Source organism: Strigops habroptila, chromosome 3 (assembly GCF_004027225.2).
Source record: "Strigops habroptila isolate Jane chromosome 3, bStrHab1.2.pri, whole genome shotgun sequence".
Taxonomy (NCBI): Eukaryota; Metazoa; Chordata; class Aves; order Psittaciformes; family Psittacidae; genus Strigops; species Strigops habroptila.
Window position 1 is genome coordinate 73,230,631 of NC_044279.2, and position 21,931 is coordinate 73,252,561.

Genomic DNA, 21,931 nt, shown 5'->3' on the forward strand with positions numbered 1-21,931 from the left:
CAGGTTCTGTAATATTATTTGAAAGCATTAGAAAGCTACAATTGTATAATGAAATTGTGCCTAAGACCTGCTCCAGGACAAAGTACAGTGTAAGACTACAGTCTGGTTTAGATTACTTTTGTTTCAGCTCTTTTCAATGAACCACCATCTTTTTTTTTTTGCCTTGATAATTTTCCTTTGCATAATTCAAAGTACAGCATTCAAATTAATCTTCAACGTGTATAGGAGCAACAGGATTAAAAATAGGTCTCTCCTTCTTCGATTGTATCTTACCATAATTGACTTCAAAATCTTTCTTAGTACCATTCAAGCTTTCAAGAGTTCCGCTCTTGATATCATATCCCAAGGCAGAGAGCTTTTTAATTCGGTACTGGACAATTTGTGTTGTCAACTCCAGCACCATTGGTGTCTCTTTAATCTGTGCTACAGAAATTCCTTCCTTCAGAAGTCCTTCAAGTCTTTCTTCCAAAACTGGAACAGAATAGTAGAGAAGGGCTGGGCATTTCAGCACGAGCTCTTTTAATTCTTGATCACTGCACTTAAAGATGCTTTTGGAAAAAAGCATACTCTCCTGCATAGTAGAAGCAGTGAGTTGAAAAATGAAACCTTTAAGTTTGGACAGCAGCTGTAGAACTTCATGGTCAGTGAAATCATTCTTCTGGAGAAATTCCAAGTTCTCCTGGATTGCAGTGGAGGTATTTAATAAAATAAATGGATTTTGGCTCAACAGCTTCAGTATCCAGATCTTCATATTTGCATCAGAACCTCCTAAACTTAAATAGTTTCTTTGTAATGTCTCTATAATGTCTTTGTTTTTCTCAACAGGATTATAGAAAATATTGGGTGCGCTTGTCAAGAACCTGGTGATTATGTTATTCTTAAGTCCCAACTCTTGAAAAAACAGTATATTTGCCTTCTGGTTCTCATGATACTCAGTAGTAAAAAAAGACTCTGGAAACTGCTCTATTAATTTAATCAACTGTTTTTCATTCTGGCATACTAATTGCCACAGAGCTCTTTGAGAGTTTATCTCTGCAGGGGTACGGAGAACTGCCTCTGGGCAGCGTTCTAAAATGTTGGCTACAGCAGCCTCATCTGCTCCCATTTCCTGTAAAATCCCAGCGATTTCTTGAACATAGGCCACATCCTGGAGAAGGACCCATTCCTTTAGTCTGCGTATTTTCTTAACATCAACGGACAATCTGTAGAGACTCTCAATGATTTTTTTGTTTTCCTCTCTGGATTTTGTGTCGGTTGTGTAAGTGGAGCGGGTTAGGAAGCTTCTGTTGGCTGCTTCAGTCCGTGCTGATGAAAAATTCAATCCCAGGTTACGGTGCTGAGGTCTTGCCAACAAAAAAGTAAATGTACCTTTTGCACCGTAAGCGACTCCCCTCAGCATCGTGGAGTTGAGCCCAGTGGAGAGAGAACTGTAAGAAAGCATGTTTAAGGCACAAGTTAACACTCGGAGACATTGACACTTAGACTGAGCTGACATTAAGAAGTTACTTTCAACAGTGGGTTTTGTTATTAGCACAAAATTCAGCTTTCACGCAATAGCAGGGGGGTAAAAATCATTTCTGAAAGGTTAATGTTCTGAGGGACGCCTCACTGGAACGCTAATGCGCGGATGTAACAGAGCTGATGTGGGGGCAGCGCTCTGCCTGTATAAAAGCTTGCAGTCATACAAGAACCGAACTGTCAGCTGTTTCCTGCAGCTAACATTGTTATTACGTTACAGCTTGCTCACACGACACTAGAAACATGTTTCACGCAATTTAATCTGACAGTAATTCTACTAAATGAATTTAAAACAAGAAAAAAAGGTAGTTTAACTATCTTAGCCTTTCTGAATATATTTGCTTAACTTCTCAGGAATTGTTCAGAGCGTGACTTGTTCCTTTGTGTGTCAGAGATCCCCCGGTGCTCCTTCAGCAGCAGTTCATAGCCTAACTGCATTTTGAAATCATTCTTGTAATTAAGGGGAAAAAGAAAATCACTGAAACCTTTATGGATGTGTTTTTCACTTGCTAAGCCTGTTAACTGGGTTCTGTAGAAGCACACTGGTGTCCTGGAGGAGGAAGTAAGTATGCTGTGACATATTCAGGCCTTCGCTTGTCTCTTCCAGTACCTACTTTGCTACAGCCGTGCTTTGCACTGACACCTTGTTTCTGCCTCCAGGTCTTTCTGTCGTTCCCAGCCACCCCCAGCAGGGTGAGGGTCCTCACAGAATAGGTGTATGACTGTGCGGGGGTCTGCACAGCAACCACAAGGTAGTTGTGGGTAACCCCATACCCCAGGTTGGTATGGGGTTATGACTGCCAGGTATCACCGCCTGCTCTGCAGTGGCCAAAGGAGCCACAGCAGTCAAACAACGCTACCATCAAGTGTATCTAACTTCCTAGGTGGTGTTTTCATAACCACCTGTTGGAAGCACAGAGTGTAAAAGAGAGAACTGCTGGTCTGTGAAATGCTTACACAAATTGCTGGTGCTGGTAACATGCTTAAGACTGCTGAAACTGAAAAGGGGGGGGGGGGGGAATTACAATTTGTGCATTTGACTGTTCTATTTATAGGGGTTACTTTCACCTCTCCCGAAGTGTAGCATGCTTCAAGAAGTACCTATGTGACCAGTAAGTTGGGGGGGTTTTTTTTAGCAAAGACTGTTACGATCACGCAGTCAAATCTCCTACATAACAGACCAAGAAGCCTGTTGCAGGAACAGCTACACAAGACTCCCAGAATCTTCCTTATAGCCCATCTCTTAAGAAAATACATGCCTTGTTTATAGAACTTAAGTGGTAGAGCTTAAGTGGTTAAATATTTTCCAGGGATAAAATACTTCATCTCAAGAGAGAATTTACCTTTGAAGTTGATGTTTCTCAGCTTCTAAAAGCTGGGCTTGTTATGTTACTACATCATCAAGACATAACAACGATTTCCTATATGCAAACTTACGTTATTAACAGAAGTGGCTTATCTCTACCTTGGTTTTTAGAGTTATTTCAAACCTCTGAGGCAAAATCTGATTGCCCAACGCAGCTGCTTGTGTCATAAGCCCAAGGCTAATGATTTTATCTTCATAAAATCTGCGAGTTGAGGAGTGCTGTCCAGCAAAGCTCCGCCACAGAACAGGCAGGTTTTCACAATAGCCCTGAGAGCACTCTAAGTGTGGGTAAGTCACAGCCTTTTCGTGTGCTGACCTTTCCATGTCCTGAAAAAGCGACTGTTTTCATGGGGACTGCAAAATAAAGCCTCTCCTCCACCCCGAGCGACACAACTGCCTGTGTCCAAGTATTCTGAGGAGTTCTATTGAATTTTGGGGCTCCAGGCAGAGTAAGTCAGTCTCTGGAGGATCAGGGCTTTCTTCACTAATGCTCCAGCTCAGCTGCAAGCTGCCAGCAAAATAAAGTATTGTTAAAGTTGTTTGGGATGTCAGATGGCACTTCCAAAGTACAAACCGGAAAAATAACTAACCATGACTTTTGCTTCAGTGTGTAATCCTGCTGTTAAACAAAACTGTCTTGTGAGTAATGCAGTCACTTAAAATACAGTAATTTTACCTATCCTGACGTAGTAAACTGTGCTCTTCCAACATCTGACATGGAAACAATTGTTATGTTCACTTAAAAGCAGCTTTATGTGGTCTGTCTGACATCAATTTTTAGTGTTGTTAGTGAGGATCACCCATGCACAAACACAGAATACTATGAAATGAAAGGTATTTGCTAAGCCCCGTTTGACTGGGGTGCTCAGGAGCCCTTGTAAAGCACCGAGCAAAATGTAACATGCAAAATGAGATGAATGGATTTTAATGTCATGGTGTTCTACAGAAACTGAAAAGATGATTAAGAGATGTGATGTGGTGTATTTCAGAGTCCATAGATGACACTTCCAGGCTATGTAACCTACTTCAGGATTTGAGAGTTCTCTTAAAGCACAAGCTGAACTACTGCCCTAATATGCAGGACCCCACTGTAGCTTTTTACATACTTATAATGCTGTGGGGACTGTAAAACAATTGAGAGATTAAGTTAAAAACCAGACAGCTTAGAGAGGATGTTTGCTCTCACTGCCAGCAGTACCCTCTGATCACCACGTGTCCTAACAGCAGTAAGGAAGTGAAGTAATATCTACCTGGAAGTTACCTGCGATCCTGCTTGCTAGCACACTGGCAGTGACCTGGATCTCCAGAGCAATGGGATGTTGTAAGTTTCATTATTTATTGAGGCTTCTATGTGTATATTCTATAGGAAATGGATACTAGGGTCAACTGGCTGATTTTCATTCAGAGATTTTGAATTTAAGGCTCAAATCTCACTTTCTGAAAATCAGCAAACCAACCTCTTGCTCATGTTGTATTTTTCACAAAATCTTTTACTACAGAGAACACCGGTGTGACTACTACTGTATGCTGGTCACCACCATTCTCAGTACAGCTAGGTCTTAGTGGGCTCTAGAGAATTAAATGAAACTACTAAATGCCTAGATTGAACTTTGACTTAACCAGGAAAAGTAGGCATCTACCTAGCAGAGAGCAGGGTAGATAGATAGGACTTGAATAGCCTGTGAAGAATTCTGGAGCAGTAATAGTAGCACTTCTGTAGACTAAGACATAGCAGAGTAAGCATTTGCACTTCTGCACTTATAGACAAAAAAAGGAACCCCTGCTTTGCATCAGTAGTGGACATGAAATACAGGATTACAAAAACATGCTGGATCAACAAAGCTTTCTAGAAAAAAATACAGAGGATCCTACGATGATCCAAGTTGAAAGGGACCTCAAAATCTCACAGCAGGGTCTGCCATAAGGTAAGACCAGGCTGCTTTGTCCAGCCAGGTCTCGAAACCCTCCACAGGTTGCCTGTTCTACAAGGAAAACGTAAAGCCCTCCCTCACGGCTCTCCCCGTCCCACCGCGGCCTCGCTCCCGCAGCTGGTTTGTGCCGTCAGGGCCCGGGTCACCGGCTGCAACGTCACCCGCAGCTTACGCCAAGGACTGGCGCCCAAGGGCTGCCTTCCCAACCTCGCACCGTTTACACAACACACAACCCTTCCTTCCGCATCTCGCACCGCTTATCTTCCGGCCGTCACTGCCGTGACACCGCCGTCAGAGCACGGGCGGCCGCACAGCACGTCAGCCGGGCCGCCACCGGCTGCGCGCCGCCTCAAGGCTCCCCTCACCGGCCGCTACCAACCGGTCGGAACCGGCCCCGCGCCCCCGCGCCGCGCCTGACCTCGCTCGCCGCGCCGCGCTGGGCCCTACCATCCGTGCAGCCCGGGCGGGGGGGGTAGCGGAGAACACAGCGGGGGGATGTACCATGTGGCAGTGGCGGCGGGGAGGGGCGTGTGGCGGTGAAGTGCGGTTGTTAAGTCTGAGTTTGCGGTGAACGAGGCGTTTGCCGACCTGTGGATGCGAGTCGAGTGTGCTGCAGGTCCAGGTCTTGCTTCCGTGTACTCTGCGTAATCAGTGTGGTGAACGGGCTTGCACAGTCTCTGCGTGATGCAAAAGTCACCTGAGGTTCTTCTGCTTGTTAAAGCAGGCTTTGTTAGAGTCATAGAATGGTTTGGGTTGGAAGGGACCTTAAAGACCATCCAGTTCCAGCCCCCTGCCATGGAACCAGACCACTAGACCAGGTTGCTCCAAGCCCCGTCCAGCCCAGCCTTGAACACTGCCAGGGATGGGGCAGCCACAGCTTCGCTGGGCAACCTGTGCCAGTGTCTCACCAGCCTCACAGGGAAGGATTTCTTCCTTATATCTTATCTAAATCTCCCCTCTTTCAGTTTAAAGCCATTCCCCCTTGTCCTGTTGCTACATGCCCTTGTGAAAAGTCCCTCTCCAGCTTTCTTGTAGGCCCCTTTTAGGTACTGGAAGGTTAGGGTTAGAAATAGCTAAAGGTTGTTGGATTTAAACAGCTTTCAAGAGAGAATTAGTGCAGTAAGTTAAAAAAAAATCAAAATAATTCAAAAATCAATCATTCTAAAGTATCATCATAGCAAAGAAATTAATATTTTAAAATTAGGCTACTTGAGTGCCTGTGATCTCTTGGGAAGCAAATGATCCTATCGATTAGGTAGTGGCAATGGTCCATTTCTTGTCTTTGTCCAGAATTGCAGCTGAAATAATGGTGCTGGTGAGGCTTTCTGCCCCATCCAGCACCACAGCTGCTGTACACATCACCCAGGAACCAAAGCCCCACTGCTCCCGACACCAAATGTGTCAATCTCTGCAAGGAGGCTTCTGCTCTTCTTGGAAGCAGTACCCCGGAAAATCTCAGGATCAAAGTGGGATGAGAGGCAACACCAGTGTGGTGATGGGAGGCTTGTCTTTCATCAGTATCTCTTCTTCCATGTGGTCACTCCACTTAGTACAGAATAAAAGAGTAAAATTCATGTATGCAGTCATTGGATTTACAGCATTTTGCTGGTGGTGTTTCAGAGGTTAAATGAGCTGTGATGGTGAGAGTCATCTTCGTCTATCTCATTTTTTTGCAGCTGTATCTACTTTATTTCTCTTCTAATCTCAGCATAACAAATCAGCAAAGATACATGAACGATTTCTAGCCTAGAAAGATTTTCTAGGTATATTAAGATTTTTTAAACTAACTCAGGGTCTGCACAGTCACACCTTTCAGAGAGTGAAAGTCAGTGCTGCTCTCTGTGAGAACACTTCTTTTGCCAGCTACACTTCCAATAGTCTGGGTTAGATCAATGAAAATTATCTAATAAATAAGAGAACTGCTAATGAAATAAACCGTGCCCTATGATCCCGGTTCTTGGTCTCCGACATAACTGCTGCTTCAAGAACAGTCAACAGTGTGCGTGAATATAAATGACATACACACAATGATGTTAAAAACATGTATCTAAAAAACACCTCTGTTTTATAATGCCCAATGTATTGCATACATGTTTCCTTATGTTTTTGTCATTTCACTGCCTTCATGCTAGCTTTTTTCCCTTCTAACTCCTCCCCACTATCTTGATTTTTACAATCATGATGTGGGCTAAATTAGCAATGAAGTTGTTTTAAAAAGTGATCCAAAAGGGAACACAGCGGTGAGGTTTACTTGTAGGAGTTCCTTGATTAACCGTGATTCTATTTTTCTACTGACTTGGAGAGAGTCTTCCCTCGAGATCTGACATTTTAATTAATATATTCTTCACCTTCCTTCCACTTCTAAATCAAGAACAAGCCATCTAGCATGGAAGGTATGGCTAGAGCTGAAAAGTGCATTGACATAATGACAAGCTAATGAAATACTACACTTGTTATTTAGTCTGTAGCAACTAACGGCTTGTAGACAGGTGGTTTTCCTGATTGCAGTTTGATTATAGAACTGTCAGGCCTAGTGAGGGAGAGTTGCTTCCACCTCAGTATTCCCAAGAAGGCACATCAGTTGATGCTGGACTTTATTCAGGGTCATTCAGTGTCGCAGCCTCGCCAGAAGCTAGCAGAGAACATGAGGAGCATGAAAAAGCAGTTTTTAAGTTTGAAATAAAAACTGTATTGTGAGGTGACTTTCCTTGAAAATAAGGAATCTGTCTTCTTCAGTGTGCTGAGAAATTACAGAATTAAAAGGAATTTGACGGAATGAGTGGTCATTAACTACTGAGATTTCATTTCTATTTTATTTCCTTGAAAATGAGTCACCAAATATTTGGCATTTCTGAAGAATAAAACCAAAACAGGCAAGGAAGAATGTACTTAGTATTAATTGAGACAATGACGCTCAACTTCACAATGACCCAACTAGTCCAGGTTTGAGTTACAGCAACGCTGTATGACAGGATCCTGTATGTTCTTCTTGGACCAGAATGATGAGCTCTGAGATATAATGTTCCACATATGACAAAGTAAAAATTCATAGTAATTTATAAGTCAGAGTTTAAGAATAGTTTGGCCTCCACACTTTTTAGAAAGGAATTTTGTACGAAACCAAATAGAAAGGGATTCTGATCATGGCTGGCGCCTCTGCTGCTGGCATACCTTGATCGTGAATGACTATTAAGTCATTCAAAATGAGGAAAGAAAAGCATAAAGGGAAACACGTGATTTCTCTTTTTGTTGACTTTACTTTTACTTTACGTGGATGCTAGCAGAAAAAATAATGTAGTAGAAAGATTAACTACGATTCTTAAAGTACTGTCCTACTCTGGAATTCTGGAAGTCAACCAGACTTCCAGACCAGACAAAGGTCAGTCATGCTGATTCAAGTCCTCTGCCTTTTACTTGAGAGATGTTATTTCTGATGAGACCCCTCTTGCTGTTGCTACCCATCTGTCTGTGAACATTCTGGAGGATGTAGATTGGCGCTGTAACCCGCAGGCAGAGGTTTATTTTCAGATCCGCATCTACAGCTGCCCTGTTAGGACTCGAAATTGCTCTACCGAGTCCTGTCAGTGTGACACCTCCTTCAGCAGCCAGGGTGTCTGGTCGCTAACACAGGAAAAGGCATAGGGAAACCTGCTGTGTCAGGTTTGAGCTCTGCAATTAAAAGAGATGTTGAATGTACACCATTTACTAATATATTAACAGTGCCAGAGGGACCATTTTAACTCATTCTGCTGCTCAGAACTCGCTTGAAAGCATCTGTGCCTCCCGCAGCGCTGCACGGCCGCGCTGCCCTCTCCAGCTCCGCGGTTCTTGTCCAGCTCTTTCGCCGGCACCTCAGGACTACAGCAGCAAAACCACAGCCCGTTTCGTAACCACCAGCGCGCATCTTAAACTAACACTGAGAGGGCGGGAGCGGCGAGGGCAGAGGGAGACGGCGACAGCCCCGCCCGGCACAGGCGAACCTCCGGGCTTACATAAGCGCCCCGACCGCGGGGCTGGAGAGCGATGGGCTCGGCCGAGCCGATGATCCATCGCCCACCCGCTGGGCGCTGAGGGGAGCCGCGCCGCCGCCGCCGCCGCGCATGCGCAGCCCGCACGCACACCGCGGGAGCGCGCAGGGCGCTATACATAACAGGCCACAGCGCGCGCGCGCCGGCGGGTCCCGTGCGTGCGCCCCCAGGAGCCTCCTCGGAGCCCCGTGCTCATCCGGGTCCCTCCGGCACGGGCCCGGGAAAGGAGGGAGGGTGGTGGGGGGTGCTCGGTCTCCGCCCCCGGCGCCCCTATCCGCCGCTTCGCACCGCCCTGGCGGGTGGGATCCCTGCCGACACCGCGGCCTGCCACCCGGCCGCCCTCCGCCCCGCCGCGGGAGCGGGTCGGGCCGAGCCCCTCGCTTTCCCCGTGCCCGCGCATCCAGCCCTTTCCCTCCCCGCCCCGCCGGTAGTAAACACACTTCAGAAACGTGAGGGCCGGCGGTCACGTGGGGGCGGGCCCGGCCAATCGGCGGCGCGGGGCGGGGCGCGCGGCGGAGCCCCGGCGCTCGGCGCAGAGTCACAGGGCGAGCGGCGAGGCGGCGGCCGCCGGCGGGCACGAGGCAGCACCGACGGCCGCTTCTCGCGGGCAGAGGGGGGGCGCGCCCGGAGCCGCCGCCGCATCCCGCTGTCCGTCTCCGCTCTCCCCGGCGTGGGGGCTCCGCGGGGGTGATGCGTCCCCGCCGGGCGGCCGCTCCTGCTGTCTCCGCCGGGTCCTAGAGCCGCCGGAGGCGAGGCCCCGCGGGCCACCCGCCGTTGCTCGCCCGGGCGCCGAGCGGCGGCGCCGCGCCATGAGCGGCCCCGCGGGCGGCGGCGGCGGTCGTGGTTCCCGCTGAGCGCCCGCGGCCCCGGCGCGGCGGCGGCATGGGGGTAAACGCCGTGCACTGGTTCCGCAAGGGGCTGCGGCTCCACGACAACCCGGCGCTGCGGGAGTGCATCCAGGGCGCCGATACGGTCCGCTGCGTCTACATCCTGGACCCCTGGTTCGCCGGCTCCTCCAACGTGGGCATCAACAGGTGGCGGTGAGTGCGGGGCGCTGGGAACGGGGTGGTTCGATCCCCGCGTTACGTGTGCGGTCACGCCGCCGCCTCACCACCCCCTTCCTTCCTCCGCCGACCGGCTGGGCCCCCGCCAGCGCCAGCTTCGCTCTCCCGCTTGCCAGCTCTCCCCGCCGCTCCGGGGCCGTGCTGCGCACCCAGCTCCTGCGCCGGCCCGGGGGAGAAAGGGGAAGAAGCGGAGAAGCCGTGGTTTCCCGGGGAAGGGGATTTTTGTTCCCCCTCCCCAGGGCGACGGGTCGGTGCCCGAGCGCGCCCCGGAGTCCGCCCGCGCTGGAGCTGAGAGCGAGGCTGCTGCGGGGTGCGAGCCCCGAGGAGCAGCCCGAGGGGTGGCTTCCTTCCTTCCTTCCTTCAGCTCAGGAGCTCTGGGCAGCCAGCAACCCCCTGCTATTCCAGGGTGACTCCGTTTCTGGAAAAACCGGGAAGCTGCTGGGTTAGTTTGACGGGAATTTCTCAGCATAGCTTTCTTGAAGGGAAGGGTATGTGGTGCCCCTTTCTGAAGCATGCACATCTATTCCTACACCGTCAAGCCCGATGTGGTCTTACCTAATACGAGAATGAACTTAACTGTGGAGTTGTGACTGACATTTCCATGCTGAATGTGTGCTAGAGGTTAATGGGACTTCTGTGCGTACTTGTCTTGTGAGACGAGTTAAGACGTCACTAGGAATCTGAAAGTTCTACCATTTTAAAAGGATAATCCAGTAGAGTTCTTGTATCGTCTGTCCATCCAGTGTCAGGAACTTGAAATGCTCATGAGCTTAGCCTGCCCAGACTGTAATGCTGAGAAGAGTTGCCTAATTATGGAACAAGCACAATGGAAGTTGGCTTAACATCATGTCATAGAAAAATTACAAAGTTGAGATACTTTGCGTTTCAGTGTAGTTTGCTTCTCTTTCGGGATTGTTTCTCTCAGATTTGATAATTTCTATCCCAGGTCATTAAATACTTTACCAGCCAGGTAACCCCAAACAGTTGGTTTGTGTGAGTTTGGGGTTTTTGTTTTGGTTTTGGGTTTTTTTTTTTTCCAAATTTGGGAAAGTTTTCCTTATGCTCCTGTTCCTGGTTTTCAGAAGATAGAAATACTAAAAATGCTTTCAGTGGACTTTAACTTGACTGCTCTTCCATTTTCACTGACAAAAATAATGTTCATACCACTTAAAAATAATTGTTAGACACCTTAATTGAGGTTCATGATGTACATTTATAGAAGTTTTTAAAATTCTTTCATTTGTTTTGACGGGCATACGTTTTTTTGAATAACAAATTCTGATTTTATAAAGAAAGCTCAGAGGTTTCAGTTTTATAGGTGAAGCATGAACAACTGCGTCTTAAAAGAATGCAGGCAATTGGCACAAGTCTTAAGTGTTAAGGAAATCACATGTCTTAAGAATACTTCATAGGTTTCTAGTGTGTTTTGCAATTGAAATGCTAAGCCATTTTTGGTTATATTCGCAAAGCTGGTGAATGATAGACAAATGTGAACTTTGATTCTAGCAAAGGGAGGTTCATGTCGTAAGTGCTACTGCCCTTGTTCTTCAATGACTGTATAATAGGACCGTTAGCAAATATAGTCCTCGAGTACATTTGTGTCTGGTATATGGAATCATAGAGTGGTTTGGGTTGGAAGGGGCCTTAAAGATCATCTAATTCCAACCCCCTGCCATGGGCAGCGACACCTTCCACTAGAGCAGGTTGCTCCGAGCCCCGTCCAACCTTGAACACTGCCAGGGATGGGGCAGCCACAGGTTATCTGGGCAACCTGTGCTAGTGCCTCACCACCCTCACAGGGAAGAACTTCTTCCTAATGTCTAATCTAAATCTCCCCTCTTTCAGTTTGAAGCCATTCCCTATCATTACTTGCTGTCATAAAAAGCCCCTCTCCAGCTTTCTTGTAGGCCCTATCCAAAGGACTTCAAACAGTCTCCTGGGACTCAAACCTCAAGGCACGTGCTGCCCATGGGTTTGAGTAGGAAATCTCTCTGGCTGCATAGCTTGGTTTTGTGAGACCTTCAGATTATTTTCAAGTTTGAAAGTACATTGACTTTATAGAATAACTGGCTGCTAGAGCTGTGTGTTTATTAGAGTGATCTCAATAAATTTTTGTTTAAATGAACAGTTACTAGTTTGGAATGAATCCCTTTTAGGTTCCAGTGGTTTTAATGAGCTACTTTGAACCAGTGGTAACACACACATTCACAGTCTGCATACGCAATACTTAGAGTGCAGTGTTTTGGTTTGCCGTTCTCAGTTGGCACTTGTAATTAATGATCAAGCATTTTGTCTCCTTGGTCACTTGATGACCATAGGCAAGATCCTTGCTTGCGTGCCAGTGGAGTGGAGTGTTGAATTAATCAGAAGCATTTTGTTTGAGATTAGGAGCAGAAGCCTTTCAGCATTTGGAACCTGAGTCAAATGTAATCTTCTGGTGTGAGTTTACAGTGGTTCTTTCTTAGTTTCAGTTGATTGACAGCAAGAGTTTATGTTCTGGTGAGTTTATGGTCCCACTGCCCTAGGCAAAACTCTTGTCTGTCAGAGTTCAAAGTATGACTAACACAATGGATATGAGGAAAAATGGTGCAAGGATACGAGAGACCAGGAGGTTTGCTTTCTTGTTAGCAGTAATACTGTCCATCTGCAGAGTTGCCAGGTAGAGTTCATTTTAAAAAATGTGTGTTAAATCTGCCAAATAGCAGCCTTTAATACATGGGTGCTTTCCAATTAACTTTGCTCTTTAAGCAGTCATGTAACACTCATGACCTAAGATTTTTGTGTAATTGCGCTATTGAGCAAGTCTAATTACTAAGCAGTCACATGGTCTTACTGACCTCCTTTCTCCTGGCATTCAGCCTACCTGTTCTAAATTCATCAATGCTACATAACAAATGCCAGGACCTTCGTCAGCTCACTTCGTCTTTTCTGGTTCTCTTCTGTTTCTTCTTCTTCCTTCTTTCAAGCTGTCAAATCAAGAAATGCTTCCATTGAGACCTGCTTTTTCTATATAATGAGTTTTCCAGGGTCATTGACAGATCAAGGCTTGCGAGAGGGAGGTTTATTCAGTGCAGTAAAAGGTAATGAAGAAATGGAGGGAGATGCTAAATGCAAAATTGCTTTAATGCATCTCTTGTCAATTGCCCTCAAACTTTTGGCACCAGAATTAGCATGCATCTAATTATGTCAACAGAGCAGACAAAGAATGTAACTTACGTACTCCAGCAAGTAACCATTACCTACTTATGAAAAAATGTGTTTGTATGTGCTCACAGACTTTTCCATATTAAGGAGAATGCAATCTCATGTTCAGCAATATCACTTTGGGAAGGTTTCATTTAGCCCTGGCTGTAGTACAGAGTGGCAGTTGATCTCAATACCTAAAAAGAGAAATGCAAACATTGTTAGTTGCTGCATAAGAATTTACTTTAGGTAATCATTTACTACTTTACCTTATCTTTTTGAGTGTGAACGCATGTGTTTGATATGCTAGTTAAGACTGTCATGCAGCAATTGATTTTAAAAGGATGGATAGTCTAATCTTGACAATCCTTGTATTACTTTTTTAATCATTCCTGAAGAGAACAACTTTCACTTGTGAAAGAAGAGTAATAAGATTTGTGTATCTATTAAACTTTGTGAGAATATTGATGTGTTCAACATCTTACAAAGTGAGCTGCTGTTATGGCAGATAGTTGTATTGGTTTAGGAGAAAGAAAAGATGGGTTGCTCTCTTTTTTTTTTTTTTTACACTTACACCTCTAAGTATAATGAAAATTAATAACCTGAGGTGAAAAAAGTTTCATTTCCAGGACAATGGCTATAATTCATGGAAATGGGAGCTTGTTTAAAAACACTAATACTTAGATGTCTTTCTGTAGCATCTCTTAAATTTTGTTATTCTGTACATCAGGTTTTGAAAATACAGTTTCAGGATATGTAAGTAATGATTTGTCCTATCAGAAGCTGTTTGTTGGATGTAGGATTGGTGAAGAAAGTTTGTCAATAGAATTATTTTATAAGTGATTGCAGTTTTAAATGATACTATATTTGTAGTTCAGGCAGGCAAAATTTGTATGTTATACTTCGTTAATTTCTGTGTCATACTTTGTATGTAAAGAGGAGTGCACCAAAATAATGATGACTTCCCTGCTAAAACTATCCCTTTAGATTTGTTTTCATGGTGTAGCACTTAGGATTAAAATCTGTTTGATTTATGAAGTATTTAACATCAAACCAATTATCTAAAACATAGGTAGAGGTAGCACTCTTGGTTTTTCATATGCAAAGCTAGACAATACATTATGTTTGGGAGAAACATTAGTTTTGCATGTATTCTGTAGATTCTTTTGGGTTTCTTTTTCTGGGTGGGTAGCCTGTACTGAATGCTGCTGCTATAGCCAGGGTGTAGCAAGTCCACAGGGGAACTTCAGTATTCCTAGCTGTGTCCTAGGCATACCTGTGTGGTGGGTTGACCCTGGCTGGATGCCAGCTGCCAACCAAAGCCACTCTAACACTCCCTCTTCTGGATGGGGAGAGAAAATAGAATGAGTCTTGTGGGTTGAGGTGAGGACAGGGACATCACTCAGCCATCACAGGCAAAACAAACGTGACTTGGAAAAAAAAATAATTTATTACCAATCAAATCAGAGTAGGGTAATGAGAAATAAAACCAATCTTAAAACACCTTCACCCCACTCCTCCCTTCTCCCCAGGCTGAACTTCACTCCTGATTTTCTTTACCTCCTCCTGCACAAGCAGTGCAGGGGAATGGGGTCACGATCCCATTCATCACATGTTATCACTCCTATTTCTTCCTCCTCATCAGGAGGACTCCTCACACTCTTCCTCTGCTCCAGCATGAGGTCCCTCCCACGGAGAGTTCTTCATAAACTTCTCCAATATGAGTCCTTGCCACGGGCTGCAGTTCTTCATGAAGTGCTCCAATGTGGGTCCCTTCCATGGGGTGCAGTCCTTCAAGCACAGACTGCTCCAGTGTGGATCTCCCATGGGGTCACAAGTCCTGCCAGCAAACCTGCTCCAGCATGGGCTCCTCTCTCCACAGGGCCACCTTGCTGTCAAACACTTGGCATATAAACCCAATTTGATCCTGTCATAACTTTTAATGAGCGGCTTCAACTCTAGTGCAGTGTGTAACTTGGAGCACTTTTGTCCAACCAGCTCACTAAATTGAGGGTGGTTAATCTGTAAATTTTCAAATCTGTTATTGGAGAGCGGTAACTTGTTTTCAGAAGCCATGTGTTCAGATGGGAGTTCTGTGGTACCAGCGGTTGGATTGGAGAAACCTTCCAGTGCCACATATCTAGGCTGCCTACCTGTCCTCTTTCACAGAAAGACACGTTTACACCAAAAGTGCCCACACACAGATCAGCAATTCCCTCTCTAATTCAGCGTGGTACATGATGTAGTCCTGTGATTTACAAAGTACGTCATTGAACCACACTGACGTATGTCCTCATGGTTTTAATCCTGTGGTGTTGATGACAGGGCTGGTTCCACCCTTTTGTGATAGCACACAGCCCTGTGGTAAACCAGGTGAGCTCATCAACCTGTCCAAAAGAGATTAGTTACCATTGTGGTGGGATTAGCTCTGTGGTAGACTGTGCCAGCAAAAAGGTCACAGTAGTAGTAGCAGGTAGAGGTGAGAGTGGGAAAGGCAGGTACTATTTCTTTCAGCAGCAGTATGAATTTGAGCCAAATTAAAATGGCCATATAGCTGTGGCCTGCGTTGCTTGTGTGCGTAGCAACTTCGGGGTGGTTTTTGGAAGGTGATTATTGGTTTATTCTGTGGTTTGCCATTTGTCGACACCTTTTGAAGTTATTGTTGAAAGTAAGTATCGGCCTTTTTACTGTGTCAGTGGGAAGGCCTGATTTATTTTTTTGTCAAACTGCCAGAAATAACCCTCCCAGTTGAGAAATGATTGTTTGCTTATTTTGGTGAATGATCTTGTATCGCCAGATTCTGTAACATAGCTATTATGAAACTGGATAAGAAGTCTGCACTGGTTGGTCTGGAGAGAGCAAGTGGTATTGCAAATCCAACTTTATACAGTGTTTAATGTGATTTTTTCCAAATAGCAGTTGGTGTAGGCCAGAAAAATTCCAGTGATCATTTATACAATTTGCTTTTTGACTGCAAAATTGATTTTGAAGGAATCTTAATTCCTCAGAATAAGTTTTTTTTGAGGTTTTTAGAGAGCCGTTTTACCTCACTGGCTTCCAGGTTTGAGGATATCAAGAGAAGGTCTGGGTACAGTGTTCTCGATATGCAAGTGTAGTGTGTGTGCTTTGAGTATCAAAGGACAAATGCAGTCTTGAAACAACTCTGTAGGATTATTTCAGTCTTTCTTCTCTTGGGCCCAGAAATCTAGTTTTGTTTAATTTTACCTAAATATCAATAGATCACATGCTTTATTTGAGCTGGGGAAGGTACTCTGTCTGCAACTTGTGTTACCTCCTCTGGTCATAAAAGGAGAGGGTGATAACTCCCAAGAAACACCATCTGTGATGAACATTAAAACAGCTTTTTTCTAGGCAACCAAGAATACAGGATTTGTTGCCAACGATCAGTATGTGGTGGTGTCAATGAATTCTGCATCAGTTCTCCAAAGCAAATTATTTTATATATTATCATAGAATCATAGAATGGTTTGGGTTGGAAGGGACCTTAAAGCTCATCTAGTTCCAGCCCCCTGCCACGGGCAGGGACACCTTCCACTAGACCAGGTTGCTCCAAGCCCCTGTGTCCAACCCGGCCTTGAACACTGCCAGGAATGGGGCAGCCACAGGTTCTCTGGGCAACCTGTGCCAGCGCCTCAGCACCCTCACAGGGAAGAACTTCTGCCTAATATCTGATCTGAATCTCCCCTCTTTCAGTTTAAAGCCATCACCCCTTGTCCTGTCACTACATGTTCTTGTAAAAAGTCTCTCTCCAGATTTCTTGTAGGCCCCTTTAGGTACTGGAAGGCTGCTCTAAGGTCTGTCTGGAGCCTTCTCTTCTCCAGGCTGAACAAGACCAACTCTCTCATCCCATCTTCGTAGGAGAGGTGCTCCAGCCCTCTGATCATCATCTTTTGTCCATTTTCATGCAATAAAGTATTTTATGAAAATGTCTTCATTCCTGCCAATGGAAGCTAATTTAAAAACAAATTTCATTATGCAAATATGGCAGAAAAAGCTGCTTATCATCATACTACCTGAACTTTATGGTTTCTGACAGTTTATCTACAGCATGGAAGTCTTTCTTTTCAAGCAAAGTGGTTCTTTTCCATAGGCTCTCAAAGCCTGGCAGTTTTTCAGGTTAATTGTATAACCCTTGGTAGGAGAAAGGTCAAGCTGCCAGCAAAGTCAGACATTTTTTCAGTGTGGAAGTTACACTAAAGTCTGTGATGTATTAATTGGTATATTGCAAGAAACTCTGCTATAGGGAATTCTGTGACCTTCCCTTAGTGACCTAAAAAGGCAAAAGTCAGCTTGAGCATGAATTGGTTGTGTAAGCAGTGTGGGAGTACTTGGTTTTCTGTTTTATAGGATTAGCATTTTACATATCACATTTTAACAGGTTTAATAACCGTGCCTTTGGTAACCTCTAGGAAAGGGCTGGATTTCATTACTGGGGCAGGAACTTCATGGTATTTTTATGCAATGCATTTTCCCTCAATCTTTCAGAACCCTAAATGTGGAGCAAGGTTAGTTTGTATGCTTCTGTGTGCTTCTGGCTTTCAAGTTCTTTCCAATCTAGGTCAACAGGTGAACTATAATTGCAATGTTCTTCTAACCCCAAACCCTTCATACATTTTTCAGGTCACCATTAAGCATTTGCTTTCACTGCTTTGAGTTCTGTGTGCGTAAATATTTCTTTATGCAGGAATAATGCTCTAGTGGTGGTGAAGGATAGATTGGAAGGAACTGGGAAAAACAGGTCAATATTGTAATGTTCTGTTTCAGGTGTGTAAATGGAGACAGCTGTGTCAAAAGTCTACATCTATATGTATACTTTTGGACCAGTTACAAATCTGAGATTGTACCAATTACCAATGGAGAGATAGTAAAAAAAATAACACATGAACTTTGTTAGCATTAGTTTAGACAGTAGCTCAGCTGCAGTGAATAGAGCTTCCTAAAATACACTTTTTTTTTTTATGAGTTCTGTACATAGTGATTTGTTTTTTAAAATTCTTTAGTATTTGAAAGGTCTGAAAGTTCTATTGGTAATCCTGGGTAGGAAACAAGAATTTGATAATTCTTGCTCATAATCTCTTTGACAAGTGCTAACACAACAAGTTTCTTGCAATAGGATGGAACCTGTTCTGGTTATCAGAGATAGAAGGGATTTCTTGCAGCTGAACATTGGTCAAGATGTGTCCTGCAAGTCTAATACCTGTGTTGACAAGCACGTGATGTCATGCGCACCTGAGCTTTTGTGTAATTCATTGCTTCCTCCTGCAGCTAAACTAGAGAGGTTTTCTGGGCCTGCTTTTGAAGCTTACTTTATCTCAGCGTTCTTTCATTTGTAGGAAAACACTTCCTTTCGTGTTTAGTCACGTGTTCCTTTTTTCACATCTGTTAGTATGTTTGTGACTCTTGCACTGCCGTGGAAAGGAAGGGCTGCAAACTTCTTGCATGGTAAGTTTGATTCATTTCAGAACACAAACTCCTATCCTTTCAAAATGAAAACTAGAAACACTGAGAAAAATCTGTTTGAGCTCAAATCGGGTAAGTTGTGAAGTATGGATATATGTTGTTGCTCATTCTTCAGTGATGGAAATGAAACATCTACAATATAGGTTACTTAGGCACAATTGCTGTAAGGAAAACTTGGATTTTTCTATGTTATTTGTCCAAAGCCTGGAAACCATGACCTAGGAAATGCTTTACTTCTTATAGTAAGGAACCTGTGTAGTTCACTGCTTGCAGATTTTATTTTTTTCCCTTTTCTTAATGCCAATGCCAATTCTACTTATCTTGTAGGTGAAGGGCAAATTGTGCTGCAATTGAGAGAAGGGCAAAACAATGCTCGAAAGAACAGAAATAGGATGGCAACCTTCATAAGAAAGATGAGTAAATAAATAGGTAACTCCTTCATGTAGGTTGCTTGTTACTTGATGCCTTGTGTATAATTTGTAAAGCATGATCACGATCTGCATGGTTACAATTTTGCTATGCACTAAATATACAGAACACCATGGCAAGCTTGATCTCAGTTTTGCAATCTGTTCAGTTCTGATGTACTGGAGAAGTGTACAGAGAATTGTGAGATTCCATTTTACAGAGCAAAGGGTGTTAAAAATAGTTAATTATTTGATTCCCAATACATGGGATTAATTGAAGAATGGAGTGAAATTTTTCTTTCCTATGTTCTCTTGTGAGTTTCCTCAGAATTGAAAATTTTCTGTCTAAATCCTGTGGCATCAAGTGATTATTTTTTTCATTAATATTTTTTTTTCTATTCTTCATATTTCACATTCCTAAGAATAAGCAAACTCATTTTTTCTAGGGGCTTAAAGTAGAAAAAAAGAACAGTACAGCTTTTAGAAGAGATTGACTACTGTTGTTTCCCTTATTCCCCTCTCATGGGAGAGGCATGACTCTACATCTGTAGAACTGAGATTTGCATTTAAAATAAAATAGCCTACAGAGCAGTTTTTGCCATCAAGGTTTCAGAAGGGTCTTTGACTGGGGAGGAGGTTGCATTTTGGTTTTGTTCTTTGTTTTTTGTAAGTCTTGCTGTTACTGAACTCAGGAAGTTGAAACTATCCAAGTCATAATGACTGTGATCAAACAAAGGATGTCATCTGAATTGGTTTATTTGGATTGCTTAGGGATGATTGCTGTGACTTTAGTTATTTTTCAGATGACAGGCTTAAATTGTAATACCAAATTTACTGTGTTTTATCTGTGTTTCTTTTTAGATTGCATAGCTGCTGTTTACTGATATCTTGCTGTATATGCCAAATCCTACGAATGTTTCTTTAAATGACTTGTTACGAGTGACTTTTTCACTTCTTCTCCAGCATGCTATTTAACTGGTATGACCTGAAAACGTCTACTAATGTGTAGTTTCGTCACTTTAAGGCAAAGGATAATGTTGTAAATTGCTGTGATATTGATAGTTCAGCTTTAGTTGTCGTGTATTTTTCCCTTTTATTAGAAGACTTTCATAATCTCAGAAGATATGTATAAAGATCAGTTCTGATAATATAGTCATGGTGTTTTTCAGTGAGCAAGGTTTTTTCATTTTACTGAAATTTCCTTTCTGTAAGCTAGTTGCCGCTAAGTTTACTGGTGAGAAGTACTTTATTTGAGTGATAGTGGTTTTTCTTCTAAACCTTGAAGAATATAATGGGTTTGTGGGAGATAATGTGGATCTTCCTATTTTTACGTTTTAGATTTTGGCTTTCTGCATTCTTTCAAATATAGCTCCACCAACCTCTCTTTTTCAGTGCCAACTCTGAAACACTGTGTTTGCCAAAGAAAAGTTCTTCAATGCTGCGTTACTGAAAGTTTTACTCCAGTTCTTTACTACTTCCATATGACACGGCACAATGGAACTTGCGTTTCTGGCACTGGAGGTCATGCTTTCAAACGGAAAAGTTACTTTTGTGATCAGATGCTGCTCTTGCAGCCGCACCCTTCTTGATTTTTTCAGAATTCTGTGATTTCTTTTTCTTCTACTAGTCCATCTTTCTTCCAGAATCTGCCTTTTGCATTTGCTGCTCTGTGGCTTGTCAAGTGCAATGGTAAAGTAAAAATAAATTTTAGGTTGTTTTGGTGTTTTGTGTTTTTTTTTTTTCTTTTCCCCCCTGCTCTGTTAGAAGAGTATGAGATTTGCAGGAGTAATTGTCTCATTATAGACAACTCGTTCCCAAGTGAAAGCGGGAAGGGGAGGCAATTTAAAAAACTTTTCTGCTTGCACTATCATATTGTCAACAATTCCAGTATTTTTCCTGCTGAACTTAAAAGTTTTAAGGTAAACTAAGTTTTGGAGAGCTTTGCTGTGTGTGTTTTGTTTTTCTACTTTCATAGTATGAGCTATATCTGTCGGAATCTTTCTGTTAACTGAAGTTTTAAGCTGTACTATATGGTAATGCATAGCTTGCCTTTTGTTGGAATGAGTTGTTTTCTGCTTGGGAGTGTTAGTCTCTTGTGCTTGCCTCTCAAATTTTACCTTGAATGAAAGCTTTTGAACTTGGGGTGTGCATAAATGGATCAAAAAATACTTATGCACAAGTCAGCACTATTGATGGTTGAAGCCTAGTAGGCTTATTTCTACAGAGATTATCTTTTTCCTCATGAAGTTAAGATATAGTTCAATGAAAAGTCACACTGGTGATCTTTTCTCCTTTGTTATAAGGTTAATAGGTCATTAACAGCAGCAGTAAACAGGAAACTAAGTAATTGTCAATGTTACTTCCTGGGTTAGTGTGATACCTGTGTATGTCCCCACTCCACAGTTCATGCAGTGTTAAATAGGGTTTAAAAACATGCTAGTTTTACCTGTCATTCATAAGGGTTTTATGCAGATGTAATATTTATTTTATACCTGTAATAAAGGATTATGTCCATTAGCTTGTGCTTGGATGGTAGTGCTGGAGCCTGCTTGTGCTGAAGCTGTTGACTCTGGCAAGGAACGCGTTGTTTGTGAGCTGCTGTTCATTTTGACACCTTCCCCTTCTATTTTTTTACCAGCTCCTTCAGTTTTGAACATTGCCTTGGTACTTTTTGAACTCTAAGCACATATTGGGTTTCACTTGACCTTTAGCAACCAATGCTTCTAAATAAGACACAGAGGAGCAGAACCGACCGTGCTACTTGTTCCTGCTTGAAGCCTCTCTTTGTCCCGGTTAGGAATAAAGTTGGTCCGTGGTATGGGAATCCTCTCGAAGCAGCTCTGAAGGGAAGGAGAAATTCGGCTCCTACCACAGCGGTTACATATAACTGGAAAAGTAGGTCATTGTGGCAGGGAGTTGTCCAAACAGCCGCCTGGTTGCTGCAGCAACGACC

General features: G+C 43.6%; 2 protein-coding genes across 6 annotated transcripts in view; one reads left to right on the forward strand and one right to left on the reverse strand.

Annotated features, from left to right (window-relative positions):
* MTERF2 (mitochondrial transcription termination factor 2) lies at positions 1-5,280 on the reverse strand. 3 transcript variants are annotated; one of them, XM_030478451.1, is made up of 2 exons: positions 5,234-5,280; positions 1-1,427 (listed from the first exon to the last, which is right to left on the reverse strand). In XM_030478451.1, exons 1-2 carry the CDS (start codon positions 5,263-5,265, stop codon positions 206-208), a joined length of 1,254 nt encoding a protein of 417 aa, XP_030334311.1. In that variant the 5' UTR covers positions 5,266-5,280; the 3' UTR covers positions 1-205. The 3 variants fall into 3 exon arrangements, with proteins under 3 accessions (XP_030334311.1, XP_030334312.1, XP_030334313.1); XM_030478452.1 differs by lacking the exon at positions 5,234-5,280 and adding an exon at positions 5,070-5,170; XM_030478453.1 differs by lacking the exon at positions 5,234-5,280 and adding an exon at positions 4,135-4,691.
* A 4,043-nt stretch (positions 5,281-9,323) lies between these two features.
* CRY1 (cryptochrome circadian regulator 1) overlaps positions 9,324-21,931 on the forward strand; it is a 39,419-nt gene continuing 26,811 nt past the window's right edge. For 2 of the 3 annotated variants that reach the window (XM_030478450.2, XM_030478449.2), the window contains exon 1: positions 9,324-9,883. In XM_030478450.2, coding sequence (XP_030334310.1) covers positions 9,726-9,883 — 158 coding nt within the window. In that variant the 5' untranslated portion in view covers positions 9,324-9,725. The remainder of the gene's footprint in view (positions 9,884-21,931) is intronic. The other variant, XM_030478447.2, reaches the window with a different exon arrangement.

Coding starts and splice junctions, on each gene's coding strand:
- MTERF2 (XM_030478451.1), bottom strand. CDS start 5,265: ATGGTAGGGCCCAGCGCGGCGCGGCGAGCGAG. Junction 1,428..5,233: donor AGCGCGGCGCGGCGAGCGAG/GTCAGGCGCGGC, acceptor GCTTTCTTACAG/TTCTCTCTCCACTGGGCTCA.